Source organism: Balaenoptera musculus, chromosome 6, assembly GCF_009873245.2.
Source record: "Balaenoptera musculus isolate JJ_BM4_2016_0621 chromosome 6, mBalMus1.pri.v3, whole genome shotgun sequence".
NCBI lineage: Eukaryota > Metazoa > Chordata > Mammalia > Artiodactyla > Balaenopteridae > Balaenoptera > Balaenoptera musculus.
In genome coordinates, this window is record NC_045790.1 from 84,221,907 (window position 1) to 84,244,085 (window position 22,179).

A 22,179-nucleotide genomic window follows, 5' to 3' on the forward strand; every position below is an offset into this window, starting at 1 on the left:
TGATGCAGTCTTTATTTTCTTGTGCCATAATCATTCTTTTCTATATCAGAATTGAAAGATATTCAAATTTTCCTTAGATCTAACACAGAGTACCATAAACATTTTATTCTTTGAAATTTTGTCTCTTCAGAGTAACTTAAAAGAATTTTTCCCAAACAGAAGTTCAAAACAGTAAAAACCTGAATGGGCTTTTGAGATTTCTAAATGTAATAATCACTTGCAATTATTATTATCAATAACACACATCCTTAAGATGAGATGTCCTTCAAGAACGCATTAGGTGTCCCTACCAAGCCACTGAATTGTGGGCAGTAAGTTATTTTAATATACTTCACTACGTTTCCATAAGTAGAAGTTAAATCACTTCTAAGATGTAAATTAAACACTTGGTTCTCAGGATCACCACTGAAAATTTCAAATCAGAAGTTACACTTAGGAAATCCACAACCATTATTTTGTATAAATACAGATGAATACTACTCTATGGCATTATCCATAACTTTAAATATAGGCTTTGCCCGCCTACAAATGGGTTTATAAAGGTACCTACTATAGCACCTCAGATCAATAAGAAATTTAGTAACAATGGTTTCCTAACTCTCTGGTCTCTAAATGACCTACATAAAAGTAAACTGTGAACCTCTTCCAACAACTGTTAGCCTCTACATTTTTCAGACAATCGGATCCCACATGAGACTGCCAAAATACTACTTATTCTGTGAAATGTACTAATCCTCCTGATCAGGAAAACTGGAACTAACCATCTTCATTAAGAATTTTAACTCTGGATTCTCAGAGTACTTCTTAAGAAACAAAAAACATCCTATGAAGCCGTCCATTCCCCAGTCACCCATCTTAGCAACCAAGTGTAGAACCTGGCTCCTCGCCACTAGAGGGGGGTGTTTCTTCTATTGGTTTCTCTTTCCCCTAATTTGGCTTACCAGAATTTCTGGTTCAACTAGAAATAAACCTCAAGATCAACATCCTGACCTTTATTTCCCCTTCATACTGTGTGGCCCTTTCTTTTTATTTCAGGCTGTAAGCTACCACTAAAATATCAACTTCAAACCCTGATTACCTGTACAATTATGTCCCATGTCATATTTCATTGCCTTTTTACAAACAAACAAGATACACAGAGCTAATTCTAGAGACTTTGACATTAGTTCATCTGAAAAAAATCAGAAAATGCAACCAACCTTGCTTATTCTTTTTCAGGAAAAAGGCTTTTTTTCATTTTCCATGTTCACATTATTTCATTTGAATCACAACAAAACTACAGAAAAGAATTGAACAATTAGTAACAAATTCCAAAGAAGAAACTTTATGTCTTTAAGTGACTTGCCCAAGATTTCAGGTAGCAAATAGTGAAGCCATAATGAAGACTCAAGTGCCCTGACCCCTAGACATTTCTGGTGCTACCTGTTCTATGCCATGAGTAAAAGGCACTAGATGAGAAAATGGACTGAGGACTGACCTACTCTTACTTTTGCCATACCAGTCTAGAGCAAACAGCTGTGTGACTACTTAACTCACTATTATTTCTGGCAAAGATTATAAACGTCTTAGACTAGCCCCCAGTGGCCATAAAGTCACAAAGTGAGACAGGAGTAGATGAGAGAGATAAAGGAAAAGAGAGGCTCAGGGGAGAAGGAAGAGATGAAAGTAAATCTATTAAACAATTTTGAGGCCAGGCATAAGATGCTAAGTATACAAGAAGAGGGACCAAGATGCATCGAGGAATCAGAATCAGAATCAGGAAAAGAACAAATGAATGACAAAAAGAAGCAGTCACACCACCAGATATTCAAATGATCCAAAAGGCTCCAGAAGAGGGACTTCTCTGGTGGTCCAGTGGTTAAGACTCCATGCTCCCAGTGCAGGGGCCCAGGTTTGATCCCTGGTCAGGTAACTAGAGCCCACATGCCGCAACTAAGAGCCCGCATGCTGCAACTAAAGATCCTGCATGTGGCAACGAAGATCCCGTGTGCTGCAACTAGGACTTGGTACAGCCAAATAAATAAAATAAATAAATGTTTTTTAAAAAAGGCTCCAGAAGAGATGATGGCAGCTGGCTGATTCCTTGCTGCTTTCTGTGAAGAACGCTGGTTCTTCTGTGAAGAACCTCTAAGGGTAGAGGCCCTTAGAGAAGACTGAGACAAGAATTGGCCAGTTAAAATCTGCACCCACTTTCTGAAGCCATAAGACAGGGGAGGGAAGAGCCCCAATAAAAGGAAATCCATCAAAATAAAATCAAAACCGTTTGACATGAATCTGCTTGGGACAAAGTGAGTATACCACTCAGAATGCTTCTGGCTGCAAGTGACAAAATCCCAGATCATGCTGGCTTACACAGTAAGGAACTGTATTATCTCACAGACCTGGAAGTTCAGAGGTAAGGCAGACCAAGTACAATAGAATCAGCAGTTCAGTAAGGTCATCAAGAGCTCAGGTTTCCTCTCTCTGTTCTGCCATCTTCTAGATCAGCTTCCTCCAAAGCTAGTTTCTCTCATTACCCTAAGATGTCTTGAGCAGTTCTAGCTATCATATTCAGACATAACAGCATCAGAGGAAGAAGAGGCACCATCTCTTTCTTTTATCTCTTTTTAGGGTCAAGAAAACCTTTCTCAGAAGCACCCCGGCCCTCCTTCAGGCTTCCCTTCACATCTCATTGGCCAAAATAGGTTACAGGCCATTCCTAACCCTTCATTAGCAGAGGAAATGGGATTAACCATGACTGTTTAGACTCATCATCTAGGGTGGAATTAATGCTGGGTAGTCAATCACTATGACCATACCATGGGCAAGTTATAATGATGAGTATTATTGTGGCATTGTTTTCACTCCATAACAAACCTATAATTTATTATGTTGCTTCCAAGATCTTAACGATGAGGCATGTGCTTTGCCCGAAATTCAGATAATTACTCTTTGGTCACATTCCATATTTGACATCATAAACTTTTCTATCAGTTAGAAAACATTTTATTACAATTTTCTTGGTCAATCCACTATTTAAAAAAAGAAAAAAAACTTTAATGCAATATTTTAGAGCAAGAATGGCAAATAGGTTTGTCACAGCAACTCCAGTAGCTACAGCTACTTAGAATCCCATTTCAAGAAAGATCCAAAGATGAGTTTGGACCCAATAAGTAATAGTGCCATGACTGATTAGTGATGTCTACCATGTACTCAAGTTTGCGCACAACACATAGCACATATCTGCCAACCCTGATTTAGAGAAAATCTATTTAAATAATTTCCCTCCAATGACAATGGATCTCTCTGCCTTATTTTTATTCTAGTCAGGAGCCAATCTAATTCCTACCCTCTCTTTATTATTCTCATCTAATTTATATATTTATACACATAATATACATCAAGCATGAACTCCAAAAATTACTTTATAGATAATCAGAGCGTTCCACAGGGACCCTTTTGTAAATACATAGAAAGGGTTGGCAGAATGGCTTAATTTACAAACTGTCTCACTTAAATAAAGCAGGGGGGGTGTCTTTGGGGCCCAGGCTAGTTGTGGATCTCAGCAGGCTTCAGGGACAGAAGGAAAAAGAGAATGGCAATCTATTCCCAATTAAAGTGGACTGGCCCACAGTTGCAGGTCAAAAGGCAGAAAGGAACCAAAGCCTAAACCTGGACAAAGGTGACTAATCAATCATTGGAGAATGCTTAAATAATGGCAGATTACAAACAGTATGCAGAGTTTATGTGTATAAAATGCATTTGAAAAGATAGGAAAGGACAACGTTGGTTATTCTTGGGTAAATTAATTTATGGCTTTTTTTTCCTTTTGTCCTTCTACTCATCTACATTTTTTCTGAGTGTCCTGTACTGCACATACACTGCCTTTTTAATGAGGGGGAAAAAAACCAATAATGGAAACATGTTTTTATCTTATCCCTCGATGTTTTAGTTGTTCCAATTAACCTCTTATTGCCTTGTAGTTAAGATCGAGTTTGTCCAACTATGCTATTGTTGGGCAGCTAGGTTGTCTTAACCTTTTGGTATCACAAGCAACAAAGTGCTCTTGTAGTTGAAAATTAATTTGAAATATAAAAGAAGGAAATTAGAAAAATCTCTAGAAAATGGACCAAAAGTGTTTAAACACCCCATAATATACTAAAAGTATCACTACTCAAAAATTAATAACTTAGGATATTCACACCAAATAATTGTTTTAACCAAATTGTCCAGTTGACCAGTTTACTTTCAACTAAATTATATTTGGACAAAATTGATTTTGGCCAAAATAACTTTAAGTCAAATTGGTATGGGACAGAGTATACTACCAGCATCAGAGGAAAGTCTAAATGCAGAGATAAGAAATAGCCACACACACCCCCCAAAAAGGTTCAATAATAAGGAACTGGCAAGTCTGAAAGAGAAACATCACCTGGGGCAATGTTTCAAAGTAGAAGGAAGTGTTTATCAAAAAGCTATAAAACTAGTCCAAGTAGCTTAGAAAGTGCTAGTAAGGATATCAAGTAAATTCACTTTCAGCTGCCTGCTTGGACACTCTCCCCTAGGTAGAACAATGCTGGGTTTTCCCCAGGTTCCCTAGATGAAAAAACTTAATCTGTTTGGAGTTCAAATTGAGGATGCATGTTCCCCAAATCATTCATCCACAATCACTTTCCCAGTAAATGAGGTTCTGGAGCTGGCCACTGCATGATGGGGAATCCAAACCACTTCTTGGGCATATTATGGTTCCCTATCCCAAATTATAGAGGGTAATATCCCATATTGTCAGACAAGCAGAGGTAGCAGATGATGTGAATTTGCACAGAAAGAAGCAATCTGAACTGGATTGCCTCAGGAGTAAAAGACCCAGGTAGTGGGTTTCAGCTTCTAGAATAGCTGGGTAGCATGGCCAGAGAGAGTTAGAAGACATCTCTGGCTTGAACATTCTTTGAAGGAACCTGATTACAGTTAAGATTTCTTTTTAGCCCATTATTGCTCCATGGAAAATCCCGGAGAGCTTTCTAAGCAGCCTGTATTCATTCAAATAATAACTGGCTGTCAGGCTGCTGGTGTTGCTGAGGTAAGCAGAGAGGTAGCAGGGTAGAAGGCAAAGACATCTATGCCATTAAAGAAGGCATTCTATAGGAAGGAAAACAGAGAACTGCATTTATATTCAGTCACAGCAAAGTAGGTGTGAAAAAACAAGGTAGATGAATCAATTTGTTTCTAGGAAAAAGCGAAACAATGTAGAGAGGGACTATTCACAAACGGTGTTGGGGCAACTGAGTAGCCATTTGGAAAATAATTAATTTGGACCTATGTCTCATACCATTCACTAAGAAAAATGCATCAAAAAACTTAAGTGTAAAATAGAAGCCATAAAAGTAGTAGTAGAAGACAATATGAGAGAATTCTTTTATAACCTTGTAGTGGGGCAGGCTTTTCTAACTATGACACAAAACCCAAAAGTCATAAAAGAGAAAACTGACAAATTCAACTACATTTTAGGAAAAATCTACATGGCAAAACACTACAAGCAAAGACAAATGACAAACTGGGGTCAGGGGGGATGATGCAACTCATTTTACAGAGGGCAAACCTCCGTATTATAAACATCAGCTACAAGTTGATTTTCAAATGACCACCCCCCCAAAAGAAGAAAAGAATATAAGCGATACTTCACAGAAAAGGAAATACAAATGGCTTTTAAACATATGAAAAAATATTCAAACTCACTCTTTAAAAGAAATAAAAATTAAAACCACACTAAGATAACAATTTTCACCCACTGGATTGGAAAAAATCCAAAAGTTCAATAACACGTTTTGTTGGCAAGAACACGGGTAGTCAGGCACTATTATACATTTCTGGTGGGGGTATAAATTATACAGCCTCTATGAAGGGCAATTTGGTAGTACCTATAAAACCACTATGAGATACACTCTTTGACCAGCAATTCCACTTTTAGGAATTTACCCTACAAATATATTTGTACAAGTGTGAAATAATCTATGTAACAAAAGTATTTACTGCAGCATTGTTTCTAATAGCAAAAGATTGAAAATTTCCCAAATGTCCATCAATATGGTACTGATTAAATAAATGATGCTATAGCCACACAATGATGTGGAAGAGATCTCCAAGACATAGTGTTAAAGTGAAATACACCTCATATATTTTTCCACTGTTATGGAAAAAACACCAAGATACACTGTTGAGTGAAAAAGGCAGAATGGAAGCATAAGCTTCAATTTGTACAAAAAAGGAAAGGAAAACAGAATTTATATTTGTATTGGCTTGGATATGCATTTTAAAACTCTAGGAGAATAGGAACTGAGTAGATGGTGGACAGGAGTGGAAGGGAAACTTTTTTATTTCTAAACATTTTGTTGTTTGAGTCATGTGAATGTATTACCTTTTCAAAAGTTAAATCTTAAGATTTAATATATTAAATGTTTAGAAAATATAATTTGAGTTCCTAGATAATATTCTACATTTATACCCCTCAGTCTATGGGTGATAGATGGAAGACAAGTGACAAGAGGCCTTGAACTGTAAAGCAAAGTGAGGGTTACAGTAGGAAATCTTATGACTAGAAGTGAAGAACTTACCAATGAACAGGTTATACAGACCCAGGGTAGAGACAGTAAAGAAAAGAGGGAAGGACACCATCTTGTGAAAGTATCGGAGCAAAAGTGCCACATCGAAATAAAGAGATAAGCCAGAGATTAACTCTTGAGGGGGTTCAGGATCAAAAGGTGATGTAATTCCTTAGGATACTTGAATTCGTTAGTTCAAACACAGATGTCACAGAGTGCTGTGACTCAGGGGTACTGCCCTCAATATGGACAACTAGATGTGTCTGTAGTCTAGCCGCAATGGAGGGACAGGCGTTTCAGAAGCAGCAGCACAGTGATGTACAGCAGGTCTTCTCTGCTGCTCTCTCATGCTGAACCCCTGAGTGAAACTCTCTCAGAAAAGTTAATAAGGCCACAAGGCTGGTTATGATAAAGAAAATAGAATATTTTGAATAAAGCTTCTTGAAAACTGCCTTCATTCATTCATCAAATGTTTACAGAGCACCTACTCTGTGCCAAGAACTGCTCCGTGGGCTCAGTAAATTCATCCCCCAAAATAAATATGTCCAAGATAATTTAAACAAAAAGGCATTTTAAAAGATTCTGAGGTAAATAGAAGCTTCTCACACACAAAAAATTTAAATATAAAAAGTCACTAGGGGGCTTCCCTGGTGGCGCAGTGGTTGGGAGTCTGCCTGCCAATGCAGGGGACGCGGGTTCGAACCCTGGTCTGGGAAGATCCCACATGCCGCGGAGCGACTGGGCCCGTGAGCCACAATTCCTGAGCCTGCGCGTCTGGAGCCTGTGCTCCGCAACAAGAGAGGCCACGATAGTGAGAGGCCCGCGCACCGCGATGAAGAGTGGCCCCCGCTTGCCGCAACTAGAGAAAGCCCTCGCACAGAAACGAAGACCCAACACAGCCATAAATAAATAAATAAACAAACAAATAAAAAAAAAACAAAAAAAAACACCAAAAAGTCACTAAAAAGTTAACTGGCAACTATAAAGTGCCATGAAACTATGGTAAATGGATTTCAAATTGTATACAGGTTACCCTGTTGTTTTAAAAAAGTGAAATTAATGACTTAACATATGAATTTAAAATAAGATAATCATTTTCAGAAATTAGAAATGAGTAAAATTTAATAATTTTACTAAACTTAAAAAGTATCAATATAAATCTTTAAAATATGGCTTTCTATTCTCATCACTACAATTGATAAAACAGGAAAACATAACTGGAAAAGAGAACTAATTCAGAACAGATATCAGGGAAGAATTTTTCCAGTAGTGAACTATAAACATGAGTAACAAATAATGAAAAACATATTATGGCAAAAAATTAGAATCAGTTATAATTACATGATCTAAGTAAGAAACCAGATACCTAAATATGTAGAAGAGGCATTTAAAAAGTAGCCCGAAATTAATGGGCAAACCATGTTTTTACTATCCAAACCTAACTCAGATAATACATAAATCTGCAATGTGTTAAGATTCGGGTATTTCCCAATGCCTATAAAGTCAGCTCTTATTTATCCATAAAAATGTATCCAACAGCAAACCAGCAAGTTTGCAAACAGAATTTATTGTATTCTTCCTGTTTGATTTGCTAACATTTTTCCAACTTAATACCTACTTGGTACTTTCCTTTTGACCTGCCTTCTCAATATTTCACTTTCTCTATTTATACTCCAAAAGGAGATGTAAAGACTTACAAGCCCACCATCACCAGTCCTTTTCTAGGAAAAAGCAAAAAGGACAGTTCTGCCTCAGCTGCTACATTTAAGAAGAAATGATTCATGCTTAGCATGCAGTGAGAATCAGAAAAGAACAGGAGGAGCAAACAACAGTATCCATTCCAATGAAAGTTTATTAATTTGTATGAAGTCAGTTTGTGACTCATCCATATTCAAATGAATGAACAAAAACAAATTCCAAAGCTAAATATAAAATGACTTTTGGACTACCCAGGTTTCTGCTTGTTTCCACTTTATGGACAAGACAAGGCTGTGATGCTGGCAACACATAAACACTCTCAGGCCACCAAGATCCCACTCAATGGCTACAGTTATTTATCAAGCAGGCCAAAGAAGTTTAATATAATATTACTACGAATATTACTACTATTTGTACAGTATACAAAAGAGTTACTGAGCCTCCTGACTTCAGCAATCCAGTAGTGACAGGAGACCACGCCAGAGCTGACTCATGATTTACAACATTTAACCAGCCTTAAAAAGCATTCAACTTTAGAACCTGAAAGATCCTTAAAGATCATATAGTCAGCCCAACATTATCCTTTTACAGATAATGATATTTAGGCCCCCGCAAAAGATTAATTAACTTACCCAAGGTTGGGCAGCTTCATGGCAGCAAAACCAGCCCCAGGCCTCTGAGAAGCAATCTAGTGCTTTCTGTAAAATACAGCATCCCACTCCTGGAGAATATGCTGAAGGAACTGATCTTGTACACATGAGGCAATTTTTTTTTTTTTTCAGAGTTGGGTGATAGGAACGGGCTATGTAGTTATATGTGGAGAGATATTTACTTGCTCCATCAACCCTAGCTAAAATGCAGATCTTATTTCATAGGCATAAATAATATCCTGAATTTATTTATCACACATGCGTAATAACTTTTCTCTCCCAAATCACTGTGGCCTTCCAGAGTTTACCAACGACTGGGGAAAACATGACTAAGAAATAAACTATCTTTTTAACCAGATTGCAAGCCTGTCCTGTTATTTACTAATGGATAGAAAAATATTATTTAATGAGATTAAAAAATAATATTAGCGCTTATACTATTAAGTAATCTTTCCCTCTCTGGTTTTTACTCTTTTCTAAAATTTTCTGTAACATAGAAAGTCTTTCCTGATCTATTATTTACTTTTTCCTTGTTAAATATTAATATTCTAATTCACATGAGCCTCTTTCTAAAACTTCTAAGAAATCATAATTCCAAAATCTCTTTGCCTAGTTTACTTCTGCATATACGTAGTATCATACAAATCTATTTAAACATATCTTAGAAAAGATAAGAAACTCAAGAATTTATGTTTAACTGGTTATACATAGGTGCCATGGTTCTCAATTTTTTAAACCTTAAGAAATTTTCCCAAAAGAAGTTGATATTAACATTTCCTAGCCTACAGCATCCCATTCTTCATTGAGAGGAAGCAGCATAAGAGAAAGTACACAAAGAGGGGGAAAGACTGTAGAACAGTCAAACCAAAAGTCTGTCAGGGAAAAAAAAAAATCATAGCAAATCTTCCTACACGGCTATAATAGGTACAAGCCAAGCTGCAATTTCCTTGTATCACCATGTGGCTGTCTGGGCTTGTGGTGGGCACTATACTCAAATCAGGAGTGTTAAAAGTTGAGGTAAAGAAAACAACTAATGTATGATATCATTTTGTCCATTCATGTCAAGAATATCCTAATCCATATAACTGGTTACTTATATTATGGCTGCTCTCTCTTCATATTCAAATTTAGATGGGGAAATATTTTATGGATATTTACTATCTCTGTTAAACTTAGGTGCCACAGAAATTTCAAAGATATATGAGACATGCTTTTGAAGCTTACAGTTCAACAGGGCAATAAGCTATGGACACAAGAGCACAAAAAGAAGGCAGTAAAATAAGAACTTTATGAAAGACTAAAGCACAATCTGAGTTCATTTCTTGAACTAGTTTTAGAGGAAGGGTAAGATTTCAATAAGCAGAGAAGAAGGGAACGCCATAAAAAGGAAAACTATGAACAAATGTGGAAGGGTAAAAGGATGTCTGAAGAAAAGTGAGGATAACAATTTGACTAGGATAGGAAAATTCTGTGGAAATAAAGAGGCCAGGATGTGGGGGCTTTGGGGTTTTATTTTGGAGACATATCCAGCTGCTGAAGACTTTTGAGCCCAGGAGTGACATTACAAAAGCCGTATTTTAGGAAGAATAATCTGGCAATGATAGAAGTGATAAGGAAGGGATGGTATGCAGGTAGATCAGACAGAAAACTACTACCATTGTCCCATGTTCCTGAGCCCAGTAATTTAAGTGTATAAGTCAATGTCAGCCCAAGCTACCAAATTTTATATACATATCTTAAATGTAGTATAGAACTTCTATAGTGATTCAGGAAAACATGGACTTACACACAAGTCTTTTAATTTTCTCTCTTATCTTCACCTTAGGTAACAACTTCTGGCTTGGAATTTTCATTTCACCTTTCCTCACCCAATTTTTGTATCAGCAAGACTCATCATCATTCTTTACATATTAGCAAAATCAACAAGATTTACATGTCAGTGATTAATCAGAAGAGTCTTTAAAGCAATTCTAAATCCCATTTTGTTAAAGTAACTGCTTTATATCATACACAATAAATTTCCCCAAAATTTCATATTTTATTTTCCAAGAGAAAGAGCACTTTCTTTCTTGCAGACAGACTACACCTACAAAACCAAAACAAAATGAAAGATAATTATCCAATGAATCTGTAATAGTTACTTCATAGAAAGAATTTTTAACAGATTGGCTGCCATAAGTATCATGAAAGCAGAAACTAACTGCTTTCTTTGCTTTGGGTGTAAACTAGGCCACACATGAATGTCCCTCTTCTAGAAAAAGGACCAAACCAGGTTAAGTTTTCCACATTTCACAGACTAAGATAGTCTTATTCTATTTGATTTCCCAAAAGAAGAGATTTAATTATAATTGTTTCATTTAATAAAAAAGTCATCAAAAAGGTATTTTATATTACTGAAATGGTCATATTACATAAGCCTTACAGAAAATTATGCCTGACTTTTAGTAAATCAGACTTTTGAAACAGTATAGAACAATAGATATTAATTTGAAAAAGAGAACGATTCACTTGGTTTGAGGTCACCTAAAGAACTGCATATGACTACAGCCCTAGGTTTAAGCAAAGGATGGTGTCCCAGTTTGTAAGAGAGCCTTGTCTCTGCTTCCATGACTTTCCATTTGAGTGCAAAAATGTTGCCACTTATCAGTGACCACTGGAACCTCTCCAACAGTCAGTCCAGCTTCCTACCCAGCGGAGCACTAAGCCAGCTGATTGGTTCAGTGCAATCAGACAACAGCCCTCAGCCTCACAGTAGTCAAGGAACAAAGATTGGTGACCCGATACTCAGGAAGAAAAGGACGTAAAAGGCAGAGGAGGGGAAAAAGGGGCGAGGGAAGCATATAACCAACATAAACGTCCAGAAAGTCACATTCACTCAAGAGTCAAAGGGAGAACTGCTTTACCTGGAGATATTCAGACAGGGATGGAATTTTTTTTTTTAATTTAAGATAAATAAGACCACCGGTTTGAAACGGTCACTGAAGAAACCCAATTCATATAAACAAACTTAGCTAGAAGCTTTATAAGTACCTTCAGTGAGCAAGGATCTTTTACATATTAACATTTAAAAATGTAGTTTACTCAACAAATTCACTGAAAGATGTCTTGTTTCCTAAAAACTGTACCTAATAACTGTTCTTTTCAGTGATTCCAGTTCTGCACGCGATTTCAAATTGAAGGGGTAATGGGTGGGGTGCAGAAGATAAGAAATTTTTACAGCATGGAAATAAAAGTATTTTTAAACCTTCTTGGGGGTGAAAAGTTAGGCAAGAAGTAATACGTGGAAACTGTCAAGTGCTTCTATACACATCCACCCACCAGATACCATCGCAGCCGGCTAGGGGAGTCTCCCTCTTCTTGCCTGACAGCTTCACTTTCTTTGAGGTCTGGAGCTGGTGATCACACTGGCCCGTCATGGTATTTTCATTTAACAAAGCAGTTACTCAACAGGGGAAAAAGCCACAAAGGAGCAGAGCAACTGCTGCTGCACCCGTGATGCAAGTGCAAGATGAGCCCCGGGCCGCCACCGCCGCCTCGGCTCCTCCGTGACGTCCGGGAGGGGTATCCCCGGCTCTCAGGAAGTGGTGGCCGCGGGCGGCTCCGCCCCCACGCGACTCGGGGCTGGCCGGGCCGCGGGGTGGCGGGACGGCCGGGCCCGCCGGCTGGCGGGGATTGCCGTCCCACACCCGCGCACGCCCCATGGGCCGCGCGTCCCGGGCCCTCCCCCGCGCCACCCCTGAGGGCAGGCTCCGCGCCCTGACTTGCCCTCCGCTCAAGTCACAGCCCGCGCGTCCCACTCTATCCCACAGCTCACACCCACTCACCCCGACCCCCTGCGCCGAACCCGGCCCAGCGTCGCCGGTCACCAGACTGGGTCGAGCCGAGTCCAAGATGGCGACTCCGCCCCCGCCCCCTCCGCACTCCCCGCGGGGTCTGGGCGCCCCCTCACGCGGCGAGCTGGCGCCCTGGGCCCGGCTAAAAATAGCCAGGCCCGACTATATTTGGTGCGGCCGGATCCCGGAGCGGCCGCGCGCGCCCCGCCCCGCCCCGCGCGTACCCGGCCCCGCCCCGCCCCGCCCGCCCGCCCCGCCCCGCCCCGCCCGGCCGAGAGCTGCTCTGAATGGAGAAGGGGCGGGGGTGACCGAGGGGAACCTACTCCGCTATCTGCCGCGCGCGCGCGCGCGGCGGCGGCGGCGGAGGGGCCCGGCCAACCGCCGAATTTAGTAACATTGCCTGCGTCAATCACGCGCCTCGCGTGCGTCAGCGCCGCGCGGCTCCAGGTCCTGCTACCCCCACCCGCCCGCCTTTGAATGGATGCAATGTAGCAGCGCCCTCCTTCCTTGTGAGACTGGATTGGAACCCGTGGCAGTGCAGAGGCTCTGTTCCTGTCCGCTAGGTCAACTTTCGTAGTACCCTTCCAGGTCTTCTCCACACCACCCTGTCTGAAGTGGAAGTGGAAGTGGAGGCGAAGAAATACACCCACAGCATATGTACAATTCTAGTTTTGTTTCCAAGTTTCTTGTGGTAGCTCGAACCTTCGATTCTGAATTGTGTGCTCCGCCCCCCACACACACACGCAAAGATTGTGACAGGTCAAAGACATAAATGTCACGTCTGATTCAAGCGGACCACATGGGGACCATGTCTGTCTGCATTGTTTCACTCAAATACTTTCTCCTCCTCAAAAAATCATTTTTAAAAGAGGTTGTTTTCACCCAGCTGCAACCTTTGGAACTAGGAGACTTTAATTCTGATAAAATTTTTTGTGTTTTCAGCAAGAAATTCACACTTAAATTCATCACTTCCAGGAAGAAATTGCTCTCCCTAACAGAATCACCCAAGCTTTCAGCTCACCATTTCATAACAAATGTGTCCCAGGAGACCAGAGCAAATCCCGTAGCGAGGGACTGACTAATAAATCCTGTTGATTGATTTCGAAATGTTTAATTTGGGAGGTGGGAGGGGAGGCCCGTCTACAACCATCAAAAAGTGAAAGTGCGAACTGAGAGTTACATTTCTGATGGGAGGGGGTGATTTGCAAGTCAGACCCGCTCAGCTGTTCAACACGTGTGTGTTTGTTTTACACACAATAAGCAGTTTCTGCTGCAGCGCGCGCGGATGACGGATGTGCACTTAGTTGGGTTATAAAGTCCCGTTAGGAAACCCACACTTTAAGTGTAAAGAAATAAAACCTTATCTTCCAGAGCCATCGGTATCCCTGTGCGAAACACGCACCCAGCAAATGATGGGAGGAGGAGAGAGATTAGCCTAGGCGCAGGGAGCCAGAGAGACGTAAACAAGCTTTAGAACTGTTGCTTGGGGAAAGAGCAGCTGCACCTCGGGGAGTCTTCGGACTGGTGCCTGACTCCTGCACCCGCTGCCAGGTCACTCGGAGAAGCTGGCTGGCTGAGCCTTCCCTTTCGGAAGAGCTGTCCTCTCTCTTACCCCCTCGCCCTGGCTCCCTGCCTCGGGGCAGCCTCGGAGGCGCGCCAGTAGCACTCCTCCAACTCTACTCCACCCGAGTCTGACAGCTGGGCGGTCCCGCCTGACCCGCGGGCGGGCCGCTGCACCCTCTTACAGAATAGCGCCCGGGCAAGCAGCGCGGTTGCAAACGGGTTGGCAGCGCAAGTCCGAAAGGCCCCCGGGCCGGGACTGGCCGCGCGGCACAGTTTCCATTGCGCTGCCCTGCAAATGGCCGGGGAACGCGCGCGCGCACACATGCACACACACCCCCTCCCTCGCACACGCGGAACCGGCTGGGCCAGGGGAGGGAGGAGGAGGGTGACGTAGCGTCCCATGGCGTCACATTGACGTCTCGCATTCCAGGCACTCTATGGAGAGGCCGCTAGGGCTCCTGTGGCATAAATGACGTGCCGAGAGAGAGAGCGAACGCGCAGCCGGGAGAGCGGAGTCTCCTGCCTCCCGCCCCCCACCCCTCCAGCTCCTGCTCCTCCTCCGCTCCCCACACACAGACAAGCTCACACCCGCTCCCTCACTCGCACACACAGACACACGCGCGCACACACGCTCCTCACACACACTCCACTCTCTCCCGCGCGCTCACACCCCTCTCGCCCTGCGCCCTCGCGGGTGCAGCGCTGCGCGGCAGGCGGACGCCCCTCCCGGTCTCACTTTGCAACGCTGACAGCGCCGGCGGTGGCTGTGGAGGTGGGAACAGAAGCGGCATCCTACCCCCTGGTCGCGGCCCGAGCCAGGACGCCCGCGGAACCCCTCGGCGGCGCTCTCCCATGAGTCGGGATCGCAGCATCCCCTGCCAGCAGCTCACTGCCTCTGGGAGCCGCTGGACTTCTACACCGCAGCCCTTCCGGGACAGCAACTGTGACTCCCGCCCCCCCCGCCGCCCCCAGTGCAGATTTCGGGGCAGCTTTCTAGAAACTCGCTCTAAAGACGGAACCGCCACAGCACTCAAGTACGTATGAGATTCGCTCAGTTAATAGGGGGACTTGCTAAAAAGTTGGCGCGCTGGGAAGCTTAGCTTCTGAAATTGACAACTTTGAGTGTGGGGTTTTCCCCCCTCGCCTCCTCGCTCCGGCTTTGCTCGCGGAGTCGCCGGCGGGTTCTGATCTGAAACTTTTCCCCCGTAGCGGGCCTGCGGGGATCTCTGGAGCTTGTGGGATTCCTCTCCCTACCCAAAGAGGCGAAAAGCCTCTAACAAAGAGGAGGACCGGGATTTGTGCAGTAGCAGCTCCAGCGATGTAATTCAGGGTATTTCGGCTCTAGTTGTCATGGTAATGATGCTCTAGGCGGCGGCGGCGGCAGCGGCAGGGAGTTGCAGCTCCGGTGATGAACGGCAGTAATTTTCCTGCCTTTTAACTAGGATTGAAAATAGGGGCTCCAGTGGGTCCAAGTTAATATGCCTAATGGTGACTCCGAGATGGTTGACTGGGAGGAAGCTTGGGAGGGAAGGGGCCTGGTCAGCAGCGGCCGGAGTTTGCAGCGGCGCTCCGAGGATCTCAGGAAAGAGGGCGTAATTGTAGGAATGTGGCTTATTGTATTGAAATGAGCCTGGGGCTCCACCAGGCACGTCTGCCTGGAGTCGCCGACTTGCCCGTTTACACTTTTCCCTTCGGAGGTAATCGGGTGTAATTGCCGACCCCAGTGCCCCGACACGCGTGGGAACGGTGTCTCTCTCCTCCGGGCCTTGAGTCGGTATGCGAGACGCGTGTTTTAACTGACAGAACTCGCGCTTTTGGAGAAGTTGCTCGTAGTGTTTTACTCTTCATAGAAATGAAAGTTCTCGGTGGTGAGAGGAGAGCGGTCAAGCGGGCGCAGCCTGCGGAGGCTGACTTCCAAAGGCACCTCTAGAACCTGTTGGAAGCTTGGGTCAGTCGTGAGGGAGAAAGCATTTGTCCCTTCATTCCAAAGACCGTTCTTGGAGATTGTCATTTATTATGCCCACGGATTCTCCAGAGGAAACAGCTGCAAGGAGTAGGGTAATCAGAAATCTCGGGCTATTATCCCAGAGCCCTAGGGTGCCAGGAGAGAGGTACAGGGCGCCCTCCAGTCATTTCATCGCGAATCCAATCCTGAATCTTCTTTTCCCACGACGGAGAAATATTTTATAGAACTGAGCTGGGGAAAGGAACAGCTGCCTAACGCGGCTGCTGAGCACAATGAATGAAGTTTGAGTTTATTCGAGTTCTCTTATCCGAGCAAGACGCTCGTAATGTGAATATCAAAGGCCCCTTAGGCCACAGCAGCCTCCACACCCGCTCCCTCCTCCCGAACCCCCCACCCCCCCACCCCCACCCCCCGCTTCCCTGGGACCGTGCGCTCGCAGAAATTCTCCCCCGCGGTTTGTCTCCTCTCCCTCTGTCTTTCTGAGAATCTCTGTCTTTCCCTTTCTGTCGGTCTCTTCTCCACTCCTCCTGCCCCCGCCCAACCTCCGCCCCCGCTCCCCAGGGTTGGAAACTCCGTGGAGGAGCCCCGGTCACAATGGTGCGTTTCACGGTTTCCTTCACACACTTCACCACGGGGAGGGGAACACGGGGGTGTTCCTTTCGTCGGCCCACGAGAAAGAAAGGGGCTTTGACAGAGGTAGTTATTTCTTCCTAATTTACAACCCCGAGGCTCCGTGCTCCCGGCCGCGGCGGCCGCGAGCGGGAGCGGAGCAACGTGTTTCCAGGCGCTGAGGCTTCGCCTAGGTAACCGGTCTTTTCGGGGCGGGGGGGGTTAAGGGTGGGGGGAGAGAGCCGAGGGGCGCTCGGCTCGGCTGTAGGAAGTGCGGTGTGGCTCTTCCCCGCGAACGCCGGGCGCTCGAGAGGAGCCCCTTCCTTGGGGAGACGCTACCCTCGACCACCCCAGTCAGAGGCCTATCCTTGGAGAAAGACTCCGCTTGAAAGGCCGCGGAGAAGGGCGGGAATGCGGGCACCTGGAGGTGGTGGTGGGAGGTTGCCAGAGACTCCCACTGAAGATGCGGGAGTGACGGGAAGCGCAAGCTACAGCCGTGGGAAGATCCGCCCTTGCCTGCGCTAGGGCGAGCTCAGGCTTTCTGTAGTATCAGCTGGGGCTGGGGTTGGGGATTGCAAGGGAATCCCCCATTTCCTGGCCGTCGAGGGCTCCCCGGATCTGGGGGCTCCGATACCCTCTTTCCTTTCAGGCAAGCCCGGGGAGCAGGGGCGGCGGGAGACGAAACTTATCCGACACCCGCGGCCCGCGCACCCCCGAGGTTTTTGGAATTTTGGTAGTTTGGGGTTTTTTTTTCCGAGTCCCCGTTCCCATCCCTTAAGCTGCGAGTGGGTCCGGGCAAAGGGGGCGCTATAGGCCGGAGTTTGGGGCCGTGGGATCCTTACCCGAGGCCCGCCGAAATGCGCTTCTAGCTACAAAGTTTCGCTAAGGCTTTGCGCAGAGACGCTCGCCCCAGAGGCGCTCTCGGCGCCCTCCGGAATGTGCCCCCCTCCGGGTCGCCGGATGGCCCCGAGCCTCGAAGTCGCCCACCCTCTGGGATACCGCCCGCTGGGCGCAGGGGGCCTCCCTCCCCTCTCACCACCAGCCGCAAACGCCAACCGCCTTGTGCCTCGTTTCCAGCGCCGGCCTATTTCCACTGTGTCCTTTTGTTTGCTTGACCCCTGGCCCCCGAAACTCGCGGCTAATAGAGGCGAAGCTCCATTAGCATTTAGAATGAAAAGCGCAGACTTTCTTAATTCCTCGGGGCATTCATGCATTCGTTCCGGACCCTGTGCCTTTCCTATGCAATGCGTAAAATTTGTATTTGAGGGGTGGGGGCGGGTGAAGTTGGAAAATATTTTCCGCTCGTGCACACTCACAGACTCCGATTCGGGTGGAACTCCTTCCTCAAGTGTTCTCCATTCTTCGGTTTTCATGACATCGTTAGCTTGGAACCAATTGTGGGGGCAGATAGATTAATTTCTGGGCGACGACTGGCTGCGCGTTTTTTTAGCCTCGGTTCGGGAACCACAAAACCGCGGTGAGTGCGGACAGCCTTTCCTCGGCTCCCCCAAGGCGCTGTGATGCTTGCTGCCCGGGGACTCCGGTCACCTTAAGCACCGCTTTCTTACCCTTCTAATTCTTTTGTAATTAATGCATTTCTAGAGATCTCTTCAACCCTCACCGCCGTACTCCCAGTCCAGGCCGCGGTGACCCAGCGTGGTCTCACTGTGACCTTTGTCCTCTCTCCTGGTGCCCGCAGAGCCCACTGCGGAAGAGCGCAGCCCGGCAAGCCCCAGCCCTGAGACTGGACCCTCAGCGGAGCCGGGCAGCACCTCCGCCGCTTCGCCCCGCCGGACGTCCCCGCCTCCTCCACTCTCAGCCTCCGCTGGAGAGACCCCCAGCCCCACCATTCAGCGCGCAAGATATCCTCCAGGTAGGTCTGAAGGCACGACCCCTTATTCCTCCCGGGCTGGGATATGTGGGTGGGGGAGCCACATACCCAGCAAGCAGGCTGGTCGACTTGCCCAGCGCCAGGACAGCGAGTGACTGCTGGCCGAGAATTTCACGGCACAGGTGGCTTCCTTGCACGAATCTCCTCTGGATACCACACCCTGTTGCTACCTAGTGGAGCAGCCAGATTAAATTAATCGTATTGCTCAAAGATATTTTTCCTGAGAAAAATGCAAATACACCAACAGATTTCGATCTTTTATACATTTTAATGTCTTCATATTTGCTCTACTTTTAATGCTAATGCATTTAAGTTATGGGATCATTTCGAACAATGCAAAGCATTTTTGTTTGTATAAAACGCAAATCATCTGGGTGCAGACATTTGGATTATTGAAGCTCAAAGGGAAAGAGAGAAAGCATTTGAGCTGAAAACCAAGGAGTAAATTTGATTTGGGCAAAAGAAAGGATTGCAGGTTTGGCTTGTAATACCTCTTTATGCATTTGGTAAAGGGATACCAGGTGCCTGGCCAAAGAGATGCAGATAAATAGAACTCAGTCCCAGCAAGCTCATCTTCTATCTGGAAACCTCAGAAAGACACAAAGAAGAGCAATAGGTAGGGATTGGCAAAGAAGAATGATAGAAAAGACTCATGGAGAAATCCAAGGGAGGAGAACAAATGAAACATCAGGCAGTGTTCTTTCTTTTAAATGACTAGCCTTTCATTTCACCCCAACAACTGGACAGCAGGATAAGTGCTCTTTTAACTTCAAACTAATGAGTGTTTGTAGGGCACTCGGGAAATAAAGGCTTGAACTGGCCTCTCCTCATCACTGCTTCTTCCACCAGGCCCTCAACACCTTTTTACAAGTCAAGATTTCATCCCATACATGTATGACTCAATCAGATTTGGAAATGTGGGTAAGAGAAAGATGTCAAAGGAAATGTGAAGTATTCACTTTTCTGTTAGTCACAACTTTTACCCCATAGACTCCAAAGACACGTTAAGCACGTGGTTTTCCTTTGGCTCAGAAAAACCAACCACCAGAAACTGCCCAGTTTACTATTTATATTTAGCCATAAAGAAAGGGAAATAATTAGATAAATTATCCACTAGATCCAATATTTCTCAGGGCTTTCTCATCCAGTTCAACCTCTCTGAACAATAGTAAGCACTCCAGATATCATTGCTTTGGGGGCTGAAAGAAACTAAACCTATTAAGAAACTGCTTTCTTTTCTAGGGGTGCTAATTCTTCTGTCATAAGAAAATATGTAGATAACTAACCTATTATGACGACTGTAAACTATTGTTATAAAGCAGCCACTGATATATTTTATTTCTTAGAATGGGGGAGAAATACACACACACACACACACACACACACATATATAGCATATATGGCAGAGAGCAGGTTTGGTGGGTGTTTTGTTGCAGCTGCTGATCTTTTTCTTTGCAGATGGTACAAACTCCCCCGAGTCCATTTCCTGGACCTACGTTCCTACCTCACCACCTAGCTGGCTGAAATCATCAACAGGGGTCCAGTTTGAGCAGGCTGCTAGCCCTGCTTGGAGGAGTAGGGAGAGGGTGGGAGAAAGCAACCACAATGTGTGTGGGTAGCCTCAGTTGGCACTCATAAAATGTTAGAATGTCACTGGGCCAGTAAGTCCCATGTAGGACACCTTTTTTTTTTTTTTTTCTTTTACTAACTCATAGGTTTACAAATCAAAGCGTGTGACTTGGGGGACCAGTGGTCTCTTTCACCCAAAAGAAACCAACACGGCCTTCACTGGATTTCTTCTTGTCCTCCCAATTTGTGGCTGAGGTCACTTCATTTAATCTCTAGGGCTCAAAACCACTTTTAAAAACACGACTGGGCTTATGAGGGAAGACATCAAAATTCACAGATACAGTGGAGGACAGGGCAAGGGAGGGAAGGTGGGCACAGAAGTCCTCAGGAGGCTGGGTTTTGGCAACCTGTGGCCCCTTTGGCAGTTTGTCAGGGATTCAACTTTCTTCCCAGGGGAAGAAGGAAGGAAGGGAGGAAGGAAGGAAAGAAGGAAGGAAGGGAGGGAGGAAGGAAGGAGGGAAGGAAGGATTCTAAGTCTATGCTACTAGAAGGTGGAAAGAATGTCACTTCCTCTCTATTTCCCATATTAGAGAGTGACAAGTCCATTGCTACCTATTAGCTAGGAAGAGTGCCGACTTGCTTCTGAGAGACCTTTTTCCTCTCCCTTGCAGGTATGCCCTGCGTGCAAGCCCAGTATAGCCCTTCACCGCCAGGTTCCAGTTATGCAGCACAGACATATGGCTCGGAATACACCACGGAGATCATGAATCCTGACTACTCCAAGCTGACCATGGACCTCGGCAGCACCGAGATCACGGCCACGGCTACCACGTCCCTGCCCAGCTTCAGTACCTTCATGGAGGGCTACTCGAGCAACTACGAACTCAAGCCCTCCTGCCTGTACCAAATGCAGCCGTCGGGGACCCGACCTTTGATCAAGATGGAGGAGGGCCGCGCGCACGGCTACCACCATCACCACCATGACCACCACCACCACCACCATCACCAGCAGCAGCCATCCATTCCGCCCCCCTCCGGCCCAGAGGACGAGGTGCTGCCCAGCACCTCCATGTACTTTAAGCAGTCCCCGCCGTCCACCCCCACCACGCCGGGCTTCCCCCAGCAGGCGGGGGCGATGTGGGACGACACGCTGTCCTCGGCACAGGGCTGCATCGCACCCGGCCCGTTGCTCGACCAGCCGATGAAGGCGGTGCCCACGGTGGCAGGCGCGCGCTTCCCGCTCTTCCCCTTCAAGCCCTCGCCGCCGCACCCGCCCGCGCCCAGCCCCGCAGGCGGCCACCACCTCGGCTACGACCCGACGGCCGCCGCCGCGCTGAGCCTGCCGCTGGGAGCCGCCGCCGCCGCCGCCGCAGCCGCAGGCAGCCAGGCAGCCGCGCTCGAGGGCCACCCGTATGGGCTGCCGCTGGCCAAGAGGGCGGCCGCGCTGGCCTTCCCGCCACTCGGCCTCACGGCCTCCCCCACCGCATCCAACCTGCTGGGCGAGAGCCCCAGCCTGCCGTCACCGCCCAACAGGAGCTCGGCGTCGGGCGAGGGCACGTGCGCCGTGTGCGGGGACAACGCCGCCTGCCAGCACTACGGTGTGCGCACCTGCGAGGGCTGCAAGGGCTTCTTCAAGGTGAGCGCTCGCCTCTTCCGCCTCCCTCTCCCTTCCGCAGCCAGCTTCCTCAGACACCCGCTCGAGTGAGCGTCTAAGCGGGCCCTTCCCGGTTTGAGAGGTGTAATGGTTATACTGTGCATTTCAGTAGCCTTTCCTAGCACCCTCACACCCACTTTCTCAGGGTTTTTTAACTTGACGTCCATT

General features: G+C 45.9%; 1 protein-coding gene and 1 long non-coding RNA gene across 3 annotated transcripts in view; one reads left to right on the forward strand and one right to left on the reverse strand.

The window, feature by feature from the left end:
- Positions 1-12,821, reverse strand: part of LOC118897053 — a 182,788-nt gene extending 169,967 nt beyond the window's left edge. For both annotated transcript variants that reach the window (XR_005020334.1, XR_005020333.1), the window contains exon 1: positions 12,751-12,821. This is a non-coding gene — a long non-coding RNA (uncharacterized LOC118897053). The remainder of the gene's footprint in view (positions 1-12,750) is intronic.
- A 2,124-nt stretch (positions 12,822-14,945) lies between these two features.
- Positions 14,946-22,179, forward strand: part of NR4A3 (nuclear receptor subfamily 4 group A member 3) — a 36,816-nt gene continuing 29,582 nt past the window's right edge. Inside the window, exons 1-3 of the mRNA XM_036856569.1 lie at positions 14,946-15,356; positions 18,597-18,770; positions 21,029-21,993. Coding sequence (XP_036712464.1) covers positions 21,031-21,993 — 963 coding nt within the window. The 5' untranslated portion in view covers positions 14,946-15,356; positions 18,597-18,770; positions 21,029-21,030. The remainder of the gene's footprint in view (positions 15,357-18,596; positions 18,771-21,028; positions 21,994-22,179) is intronic.